Below are 12,261 nucleotides of genomic sequence, written 5' to 3' on the forward strand. Positions count from 1 at the left end.
TATCTTTCAACGGGGAGGAAAATGGAATGACGGTGAACCAGTTCTTGGAACGGGTAGAGGAACTGTCGGTAGCGCGAAACGCAACCAACAGGGACCTTTTTAACGCGGCCATTGATCTCTTTAGCGGCAAAGCGCTGATTTGGTATCGTTCTGTTCGGAGCAGATTGAGCGATTGGGACGAAGTGGTTCAGTTGTTGAAACAGGAATTTCTTCCACCGGATTTCGATGAATTGTTGTGGGACGAAATCAAGGGCAGGCTTCAGGGCAAAAGCGAGTCGATAACCATTTACGTTGCGGTTATGGAGACGCTTTTTGCTAGACTTAGTCGACCACCGGCGGAGATAACCAAGGTAAAGACGATTCGGAGGAATTTGCTTCCATGTTACCTTAACCAGCTTAGCATCACCGAAGTTGTCACCGTACCGGAGTTGATTAAGTTGTGCAAAAAAGTGGAGGAGTTATCGGCTTTGCGGCAGAAACATCGCGCTGCACCCAAGTCATCTTGCGTGTTGGAGCCAGAGTTGGCATATGTTCGGGCGAGCGAACCCGCGAAAGCGAGTCCACGCGCCATCGTCGTGAAGGAACCCTCAGGCAATTCAGCCAGACGGAGTGAACCCGCGAGTTCGTCCTCCAGGTCGTTCAAGTGCTGGAATTGTCAACAGCCGAATCATTCGTTCATGAACTGTCGACTGAAAAGAAAGCAGTTTTGCTACCGTTGTGGGGAGCCAGACGTCACCTTGGCGACCTGCAAAAAGTGTAATCCGTCGGGAAACGCGCAGTAGGGACGCGGCAGACTTGCGGCCGTGCTACGTTCCTAAAACATCCCAAGGCCGATGTAAACGCATCGATCATCGCGAAACGTACGGACACCCAGTGGAACGCTTGGTTAGACGAAGTCAAAGAGTTTTGCAAGCCTTCTCGGGCAAATTCCGCTTCCATTTTCGTCAGCAAAACCAATGACAATAGGCCATTTATCAGACTGCGTCTAAACAATAAGGAAACTGAAGGACTCGTGGATTCCGGTTCGAATTGCACTATAGTTGGTGGAAAAGGAGCCGATTTAATTCATTTTCGCGCAGGTGGAAAAACTTTCCCATCTCGGCTAAAAACCATCAGAACTGCCGACGGAAAACAACATCCGGTAACCAAAGCTATCGAACTAGAAGCAGTGTTAGACTCGTCGAGACGGCGAATTCGTGTCTACTACGTGCCAGATCTTCAGCATAGCGTCATATTAGGGTGCGACTTTTGTAGATTATTCGGACTCAAGATAGATTTCGCGGGTCACAAAATTGAAGTTGCGTCGGATATCGTAAGAGTACCAGAATGTGACGCGGTGACGGAGTGTGGCGCGGATCGGCATGAGATCACCGAGATCATCCGGAAAAATTTAGATTTGTTGAGCAACGACGGAAAGTTAGGGAGGACACACAAAATGACAGTCACAATCGACACGGGAGAAGCATTGCCGATCAAACAACGTCCGTATTGGTGGTCTCCGTACATGCTTGCGGAAGTCAACAAAGAAATTGACCGCATGCTCGAGAACAATGTCATATCGCCTTCTGACAGTCCGTGGTCTTCTCCAATTTTGTTAGTAAAGAAATCTTCCGGTGAATACCGACTTTGCTTTGACGGTCGCAGGCTCAATGCCGTGACAAAACGTGACAGTTACCCATTACCGCGTGTCGACAGGATTCTCAGTATGTTGCGAGGAGCAAAGTACATCAGTTCGATCGATCTCAAGAACGCTTTTTGGCAAATCCCGTTAGATTCAGAGTCTAGACCGAAGACAGCTTTTGCGATTCCCGGCAGAGGTCTTTTTCATTTTAACGTATTACCGTTCGGACTGACAAACGCAGCCCAGAGGCAGCAGTGTCTCATGGACAGAATTTTCGGACCTGAACTAGAACCTCACGTCTTTGTTTACCTGGACGATCTAATCATTATCGCCCCGACATTCGAGAAACACGTACAAGTTTTGAGGGAGGTGATACGACGTCTTCGAGACGCGAAACTCACCGTGAATGCGAAAAAGTGTCAACTTTTCCGCTCAAGTTTGAAATATTTGGGTTTCACTGTCGATGAACATGGTCTAGGTACCGATCCAGACAAAGTAGCGGCCATGGTGAGCTATCCAGTCCCGAAGACTAGTACCGAAATCAAACGTTTCGTAGGCATGTGTTCTTGGTATAGGCGTTTCATCCCTCATTTTTCGACCCTCATGTCCCCGATAAACGCGTTACTTACCGGAAAGCGAAAGCGACAGAAAACGGAGTGGACTCCTGAAGCTCAGGAAGCTTTTCAGAAAATCAAGGATGCACTTGTTTCAGCACCCGTATTGTCAAGTCCTGATTTCTCGAAACCTTTCGTGATCCAAACTGACGCTTCAAACACCGGTCTAGGAGCAGTTTTAACGCAAGATTTAGACGGAGATGAGAGAGTGATCGCGTACGCCAGCCGTTCGCTAACAAAAGCCGAGCGAAATTATAGCGTTACGGAACGAGAATGTTTAGCCGTTTTGTTCGCGTTGGAAAAGTTCAGACCTTACGTTGAGGGCACCCATTTCACGATCGTGACGGACCATTATTCATTGCTCTGGTTAAACCGAATGAAGGACCCAGCAGGCAAGTTAGCGCGATGGAGTGTCAAGCTCAATCAATTTTCATTCGATTTGGTCCATCGTAAGGGCAAGCTCAATGTAGTACCGGACGCACTATCGAGACTACCTGCAGAAATTGCTGCGGTAGACATTGACAGCTTTCTCGGCGTGAACTTGAATGATTTGGACGAGTCGTACACGCGACTTCGCGACAACATAATCGCCAATCCTCAAAGAAATCCATCATGGAAAGTCGAGAACGGTTTCGTGTATCGATTCGTACCGAACAAAATTGTACTACCCGGCAACGTCCCGGAGTGGAAGCTTTTAGTACCGCGAAATCAAAGAACAAAAATTTTAGAATCATGTCATGATGCACCGACATCAGCTCATTTCGGGTACTACAAGACACTTTCAAGGTTATCCATCAATCACTTTTGGCCGAAAATGCGTCGTTCCGTCATTCGTTACGTTCGAAACTGCAAGGTTTGCAATGAGCAAAAAGCACCGAACACCGCTCGCGCAGGGCTTATGGGAAAAGAAAAAAAGGTTCAGTTTCCGTGGCAAATGATTTCCGTTGATTTGATTGGTCCATTACCGACGTCCACGAAAGGATATTCGTATCTCTTAGTGATCGTAGATTGGTTCACGAAGTACGTTGTACTATTTCCGTTACGAAAAGCTACGAGCTCAAAAGTTACAGAATGTATCGAGAACGGAATTTTTCTTGTGTATGGTGTACCGCAATTCATTTTGGTCGACAACGGCAAGCAGTTTGTCGGAAACGAATTTGTAAAGACTTGCGAGAACTACAAAGTTCAAAAGATCTGGTTCACAGCCAAGTATCACCCTCAGAGCAACCCTGTGGAGCGATACAACCGCACAGTTGGCACTGCCATACGAAGTTACGTCAAAGGCGCTCACAAAAAGTGGGATGCCGAGGTGGCAAAGATCGGGTACGCGATTCGCACAGCGGTCAACGAAGTAACCGGATTCAGTCCAGCATTTCTCAATTTTGGTAGGGTAGTACCCTGTACCGGTGAGTTTTACGGCAAAGTAGCGGAAAATCCGGAAACCTTGACGACAGCTGATCGCGAAGATCACGCGAAAAATTTAGAACACCTCAAGACCATCTTGCAGGATGTAACCCAGCACCTTCACAAAGCGCACGAACGCAACGAACGCTCGTACAATCTTCGGAAGCGCGACGCTGAATTTTTTGTAGGCGACAAAGTTTGGAAACGCAACAAAGTACTTTCCAGCGCTGCGAAAGACTTTGCGCAAAAATTAGCGCCACGCTACGTGCTGTGCACGATAACGAGAAAACTATCGAAACTCGCGTACGCTCTCGAAGATGAGAACCGCGCAGATCTAGGTGTTTGGCACATGAAAGATTTGAAAGAATTCAGAGGATCTCTGGCAGAAGCCGAAGAACCGTAGCGAGCTTTGCATTTCACTTTTTCGTACCGTTCAATTTTTCGATTAATTCTTTTGTCCTCCTTTGGAATGTTGACGACAGTAAAATTTTACCGTGGAGTTTGTTCAGGAAAAGTTTATTTAAGAACCCCAAATTATGACATTTAACCGGACTTGACTTACATCATACCGCAGTACTCAAGTACTAATTGACATTGAGATTCAGTTTTCAATCGTTTGATACGCGCAGATATCGACAAGCCATTTTCGTGGAGAAACCAAAACTTTTCCAGTGATCAAATTTTGACGTTTTTTTTGTGAAGACTTCATCTTCGTTTTTTTGTAAAAAGTAAAAGGCAACTGAGTTACCTTTTCCTTTTTCTTTTTGAGGAGGGGGGTAGTGTAGCGTTACGAAACGCCACAATGGCGATTGGCCGGAGTAGGAGGCCACGAGGTCCTACTTATGCTCGCGGGGCTAATAGATCGCAGTTCGAAGACCCGGAACTAGCAGTTAACGCACGGCATTTGGCAGCGCGACGCGCCCACCCTGCCTTCAAGTTTTTTACGTCGCTCATTCCGGAAGCGGAAAGTTTCAATTTAGAGTCATTTGTGCCAGCCACCACGGGGGGGCTGGAAGAACACATGTTACCCCCGCAAATGTCAGGCTGAGGTGGCCTCACGCCTCTAGGTTGGCGAGCTGCAACCTATCTTTCAGAACCCCACTTTCACTTTCTCTTTCTCTTCACTTTCTCTTCTTCTCTTCTCAGCGATAGGTGACCGTACGGCAATGTTGGGTCCCTTTTCCTCTTTAGTAACTTGCCGGAAAGTCATCTCCTTCTTTTCAACCCCATCTTTCTTCCTGTCCTTTTTTTGACCTGCGAGTTACGGCAATTAACATCAGGATAGACGTGCACGACTTACCGACACAATACCGTCCAAAATCTGAATTCTCCCGCTCGGTATAATTTCGAGGTAAACAAACCGACGCCATGACGGTCCACCTGTCATGACACGCGCACGTGTAGTACCACCGGAAATGCACATTTTTGATTGCGCAGTACCACGCAAGCGCAGCCCGCCTTATAGCACAACTGAATAAGGTCGAGAATCGCGCGCGTGACGATTTTCGCGATTTATGGGACTGCGGTACCGAGATTAAAAATGCGGAAGTCGGACACTTCGTCGAGAGCCGTCGAAGCGACGCCAGCGAAGCGCCTTTTAGAGTTCGTGGTCGAGTGACCCCTCGCACTATAGAGGTAATTATCGTTCAATTTTGAATTCATTTCACTAAGACCATGTATTAGGGGTGGTTCGATCCAGTTTAGAGTCAATCCCGTTTGGATGAATTGATCCAGTACCGTATCGCAACTTTAGAGTACCGAAAATTTTTGAGTAAAGGAGTGCCGGAAGGACTTCGATTTAGCGCCAAGAACCCCCTTTTTCGCTGAAAGAGATCGTTCGCAGGGCGATTCGTAGCCAGATCGTTCGCAGGGCGATTCGTAGCCAGATCGTTCGCAGGGCGATTCGTAGCCAGATCGTTCGCAGGGCGATTCGTAGCCAGATCGTTCGCAGGGCGATTCGTAGCCAGATCGTTCGCAGGGCGATTCGTAGCCAGATCGTTCGCAGAGGCGACCATTTTGGAGAACATCGTTCGCAGAGGCGATCGTTTATTTTGAGCACCGTATCGCCAAGGTCACACCGCAAGTCAAAAGGACGCTATTCGAGGAGACAACAGACCCGTCATAAAGCTAAGTCGCCATATTTTTTTACCGCGGCATTGCAAAATTTAGGAACGCCTCGAATTTCTCGCTTCTCGCTTTCATAATTTTTGTATGTTCACAAAATTTTTTTGAAACTTTGCAAATGTTTAGAATTTTTTTGTAAGAACCTTTTCATTCAATCTCCAGTGTCAACTTAAAGAAATTTCAGTCAAATTTAACGTTTCGGAACTTCACCGATTTAAACTTTCCTATCAGGATCAATTTTAATTTTTTGTCAAGGTGACACCCCAATCTTGACCTTGGGTTTCATTAAGTTTACATTTAATAATTAGCTCGATCAGAAGGAAGTCTAAGTTCGGGAGGTTCCTCATCAGGAATCAAAACATCTTTTATTTCGTCGAAGAATATCATGTTTAGTTTAAGATTCGGTCACATGTGAAAGAAAAGCTTTTCTGGTTACGACCAAAGTAGATATTAAGGCCACCAAAAAGTACTGGTTCCGCATCTTTCAATTTTCATCTAGTAGTTACAAGCGAACCATTATCGCATTCGTGTGAACCAGTACCGAACCACCAAATACTGTTCTGTGGATAATTTTGCAGTAACCGAATAAACCAAAATTTGTTTAACGATCAGAAAGCGTTTGCTTTTACTTACCTTCGACGAGTAAGATCTGAGCACTTGTCCCGGCAGCTGGACAAGCAACAACCAGCTCAAGACAATAGCTGCCTGGCGCCCATTTTTTAAAAATCCGAACCCACGCCCTCTGCCCCGAAAAACCCCCTGGGAGCCCGGAGCTGTCACTGGCCAACTTTTGGTCACAATGTAATAACTCGGCTCGTTAAAAAACAAGTAAGAAGCGTTGGAGTAATTTTTTTTTTTTAGAAAGCCTACCTCAAATGTCGTCTTCAACCTTCAGATGTAATTTTTCTTGTTCAATTTGGTGAAAATAAATTGTACTGTAATTATGTTAGGTACAACAAAAACTCTTGGCAATTTATGTTAACATAAAAAACATCATACAATTTTATTACATCGGTTCGTGCTTGATAAATGTGTCTACCACTGTCTTTGTGGCGCAATTTTTCGACCACATTTTTTCCAGTTTTCCAGCCTTGATGTGCCTTAATACTTCGCCAGAAAGCTAGCTTGAAAGTGTGGGAACAACGATTAATTATTTACATGTTGTAAAGTGGAATAGTGCGTGGTATAAACCGGAATTAGCGTGCGGTTGACACGGTTAAACCTATGTAATCGTTTATGGTGGAGTAGAACAAGAGTAACGATTCAACAGAACAAAAAAGAAACCCAGCTGGAACGACTTCAGCACCTTATGAAATATTAAAATGAAAACATTCCTAATGAATAGGAAATACATTAAAGATTTCTGTTAACGACTTTTCCATATTCATTTGGTGGTCAGGTGAATAATATTATGTTAATCTATTTTGGAATTTAAAGTCGGTTAATGAGCTTCTACAAGAATCTATTTGAATTATTTTCAAAAGTGTTGGTGATCTTGCAACGTGATTTCAGAAGTACAGTTTTATGCAACCTCGCACAAGAACTCGAGCCACTGTTGACATACAAATTTACGACTAAGACAGGGACTAGAATCCACTCTGGCTATAAATTTTTGCTGGATTAACAGTTGATCTGATTGTAAACTAACAAGACCAGTAAGAGTTATTTTTCAATATTGACTAGTTCCAAAAAGAAAACAAATCAGAGCATGCGTTGCAAATTATTATCGGTTATGTCGTAGCGGAATTCTATGCAAATAAGAATATGCTCGTAGGCAATGTGTGGTCTCAAACGCTACTTTATCATAAATCGTACCTTTATTACCAAACGCGACGCCACTGGTAAGCAGATTTTTCGCGGAAATGTCAAGGAAACGTCAACGATGTGCTGTGTTAACCTAGAAAACAACTACTCGATTTGGGCAAAGTTTACAGATGTTTACTGTAATTGTGAGCAACTGTTGTCCCAGAATAAGTGGTAAAATGGGTTTTACCATTGAAGATAAAGCATTATTAATTAATCAATTAAAAAGAGATTTTTCAAGAGGTAGGCAACCAATTAAACGACTGTACGATCAAGCTAAGAAAAACGTTTCGATAAAACAAAAGATTGAGATAGCACTCTTGATTTGTTTTCTTTTTGATCACTCGGTACATCACCTCTAGATCTCTGTAGTTGCATAGCAACTCACTTTGTCGATATTTGAGGGGATGTTTAAGACATCTTGTACAACGTGATCAAGAATGACTGAGTCTGTTGGTAACAATGAAAATTTGAATGATTTTGGTACCACTGTAATCTAAACGCATTTCCGGTTGTCAGCTTTAACAGAGTTGACAGGCGAATTTGACGTTTACCATGAAAGGGTCATTTTTGTAATAGCATAAACATACCCGACATAACCTAATTTTTTTTTTAATGTCGTGTCAAGTTAAAACATCCGGTCAGTGCCAATTACGAAACAAAAAAACACCAATATTTTTCAATTGTTTCATTGCCAACAGACTCAGTCATTGTTGATCACGCTGTATTTTGTAACGTCACGTGACACATCGTATGCAATTACGGAGTTGACATTTAGCAATGTTCTTGTTACGTTTGTTCCTTTGAGTCGAAAGAGTTCGTCATCGTTAATGAATGAAGTTTAACGAAGCGCTCACTTCAAAAATTGTTTCAAAAAAAAAAGTACCCCACACGCGTGAAGAGGTTGCAAGCTTTTCGCCACTCGTCACGAGGGTCGTTAATGAAGAGTCATGATGAAGTGCGTGACCTCCGTGTTTTGACACACGCAGAGGTGGCGATGTCGAGCTCCGCCGCCGCCGCCGCATCGTCCCCTCTGTTCTCGGGGGCGCAATTACCGAGCTTGTTAAAGCATTTGCAACCGAGTTTGCAATTAATACAGCACCATCCGCACCTTAATGATTCATTAAAACACAATTAAGTGCGAGTCGGGCCATCCACTGCAATGCGAGCAGGGAGAAGGGTTGAGGGTCGCGACGGGGACGATTAGGGTTATCGGGTGCGGCCGAGGAAATCTCCTTAACGGACCAAAAGCGGCTTCGCTCTATCACTCGGAGTAATTAGCGATGTGATTAACGGAAACCGCCTCCGGGGCAGGCACGAACGTCTTTTATTGTCGGCGGTGGATCGACGATTTATTATTATTAACGGAGACGGTCGTCATCTCGGAAGAACTATTTAATTTAGTGCGCTCGCCGGATTAACGATACAATCAGAAGTGGCGGTTGGTTAATTGTCGCGATTCGCTTTTTATTTTCTCCGGGTTCTCGAAGAAGACCAGCGTTTTCACGGATGTTTTTTGTCGGCCATTGATCGGTTAATGCGGACAAATAAAGCCCGGATTTTGTGATGCAAAAAATCCCAAACAAAAAGCATTTCAAGGATGTGAAATAATTACGAAAGTGGGTTATTATTTTCTACAAGTGGGTACCTCTTGAAAAGATAAATGATTGTATTGAACTCTTCCACAATCAGCATCTAGAGCAATTTTACTACACAATGCTCAACAATAATTTGAATTTATTCACTCGGACGATTCCACCACTCGCCTACGGCTCGTGTTGGAACTTACATCCTCTTGACTAATAGCCGTCATTATAGAATGTACTATTCCCACCGTTGATCTTTTCTCACCCTTTCCATGATATTGGGTGTTTTTTTCAATTTTATTTCATAGTAGGCGTTGCAGAGTCGATTGTGAACGCACTTTACAGGCTACGGATCACGGATCAGCTGTTTAAATCTTACGTTTTACACGATTGTATTTCAATTTCACCCTGTATATTACCAATATAAATTGATTTCGTTTGGAAGAAGTGTCTATTTTTTTGTGCGGGGTGCCCTTTTCTGAGTATGATTTTTTGTTGCAGGGCTCCGACGCCAGCTCGGTGATATTCGCCTCGACACCGGCGTCCAGGAAGCGGGAATTCCCCGGCGCCTTGCCGCCCAGCTTGCCGTTGAGCAATGGCACGAGCAGTTCCCCGGTCCCCGCCCCAACTCCCCCCAACCTGCCCGTACCGTCACCGGCCCCCGCCCAGCAGCCGCCGTTGCACCCTCCGACGCCCGCGACCACCGCCGCACCCGGCAGCACCAAGCCGTCGGCGGTGCCGCCAGCAATCTGCGATGTGCCCCCGTCGTCTGCCGCGCCACCACCAGCTAGTGTTCCAGTCAGCGTGCCGCCGGTGACGATGCCTCAGCCGGCGGCCGCCCCCATCGCCCACCATCCCGATTCCACGTCGGGTGCAGCGAGTCACGCGATGAGGACCGACAGTCCGGCGGTGGCGACGTCGGCCAACGTACCGGTAGCGCCGGGGGCGGGCCAGTACCATCACCCGTCGTACCAGCCGTTGTACGCTCCGTACGCGGTGCATACGCCGTTCACGGGCGCCGCCACCATCACGGCGACGGTGCCGAGTACGACCACGGCGGCGGTGGTGCCGCCAGTGACGACGGTCGCCACGGCGACCATCAAAGCGCCGTCGCCGCGCGGCCACAGTCCCAACAGGGAAAGGGAGAGTTACAGGTAAAAGGATAATTGGCCATTAGATTGTGTACAAAACTGTGTGAGTCAGCAACTGACAAACTGCATGAAAAACGTGAAGCAATTAGGTTACTACTGTCAAGGTCGACGCGGAGCTAAAATTAAACTAAATAACTATAAACTAATAGCATCGTTAATCACTTGTCATGCGATTACGGCCCAAATGATTCATGTACAGTTTTTGTACAAAGACTTTTTTTTAAGAATGATTGTTTGATGTCCAGGATTATTTACCTCTTAAATAAACATTTCTATCTAAGAAGTACAGTAAGAAAATATTTTGTTCTGGGAACAAGAGCAAAATCATGGATTATACACTGGATGCGTTTTTCGTAGACCATAATCCAATTCTTAAAATAAAAAAAAATTTAAAAAATAGGAAAGGATTAGATATGATCTTTGCAGTTGCATCAAATACAACGAACAAGGAAATCACCTGAAGTTACACAACATCTTGTACGTGGAACTGTGTACAGCAGATGTTACCACAAGATAAGTAACCCGTTTGCTGACTGAACCGAAACATGTTTGATTCCAAACTACAAAGAGAATCGAAAGACAGTCATGAATATTTGTTGAAACGATTACCAACCGCTGATGAGACATGCAGAACGGAAAGAAAAACAGAGGAAATATGCTAACTCGCTTCGCCAAAAAGAGACAATTGCAGTTCCATCTGGCGGAAAACTCGACAGTTTTATAGCACTTCAGGGGAATAATCATCACTTACTGTATTTTAAGGGGTCAGATCATACCAGAGGAGTCTTATGCGAATATTGTGAGCTAATTGTAGACAAAATGTACAAAAAGAATAAATTTCGACTAAATCTAGGGAATTTGATGATATCTATTGGCACCTGTCAATGTCTGTCATTTTTAATGTCATTGAAAGTACGCAAACTCGCATCTCGCATTTAAAATTTGAACGTATGTATTAAAAATGCCTCGCAAAGTGAGACATTTATTAAACTCTCAAATGAAGACTACTAATATCTCTACATAACCTCAATTTTTATGAGATTTTTCTCCCTTGATCAAAAGTGTAAGTACAATGTTCCCAGCTCTACTTTGGGTATAAATTATTGTGTTGGTGATTCTTTGATTAAAAAAAACACGATTATGTATGACCTTTCCGAGATATTACATTGGATATTTTTTGTTTTCGGATCAGCACGAATTTTTTGTGGGCCCCCGTCTGAAGTCTCAACTGTAATCCACTACACACGATCGACGTAATTGCAGACCATTATATTTTCTTGTTAATTCCATCGACATCACGTCACGAAAATTACGAATATCTAGTACAGGAGCACTCTTTCTGTGTGAACCAAAATAATAATACTGTCTGAATAATGGAGCAGCAATTTTTTGTTCGTATTTTACCTGCGTCAACTGACCTAGAGCAAAAAAACTCACTCGGTTAAAGTAAAAAGTATGTTTTCACTCTAAAGAAAGAATTTCGAGGACTTTGGAGATTAATATTTTTTTTAATGTTTCCTCAGGGAAGAGTAAAGAGTAATTTTACGTCATGCCGGTACTTCTGCACACTTTCGTCTAAATGGTGAGCTATTATTTTGATCTAAAAAACCGACATTACTGTGAAAATGGGCTTTGAAACAACTTGTACGCAATGTTTTCTTTAATTTTACCACTTTTATAAAAAAGACATGTTATTTCACTTAGATTAATAAATGTTCAAATGATGTTCAGGAGGACTTTATGAGCATCGTTTTATTTACTACGATTTAAAGAATGTTGAACTTTTACGAGTTTACGAAGATAAACTCTTTACAACGTTACATAATACATATTAAAATGGACAAATGTTAAGAATTATGTGACTGAAGATAATAAAGACTTAAAGGATCATAAAAAACTTGGATAGGAAGACTGAAGTAGGAGTGACAATAATTATCTACATATTTTATCGCTAGTGA

The 12,261-nt window shown here is 43.8% G+C and overlaps 1 protein-coding gene across 6 annotated transcripts in view; it reads left to right on the forward strand.

Annotated features, from left to right (window-relative positions):
- tay (tay bridge) overlaps positions 1-12,261 on the forward strand; it is a 69,073-nt gene that overhangs the window by 49,952 nt on the left and 6,860 nt on the right. For all 6 annotated transcript variants that reach the window (XM_069057797.1, XM_069057802.1, XM_069057800.1 and 3 more), the window contains one exon: positions 9,654-10,306. In XM_069057797.1, the coding sequence (XP_068913898.1) occupies positions 9,654-10,306 (653 nt within the window). The remainder of the gene's footprint in view (positions 1-9,653; positions 10,307-12,261) is intronic.

The sequence above is a fragment of the Tenebrio molitor genome, chromosome 9, assembly GCF_963966145.1.
Source record: "Tenebrio molitor chromosome 9, icTenMoli1.1, whole genome shotgun sequence".
NCBI classification, from domain to species: domain Eukaryota; kingdom Metazoa; phylum Arthropoda; class Insecta; order Coleoptera; family Tenebrionidae; genus Tenebrio; species Tenebrio molitor.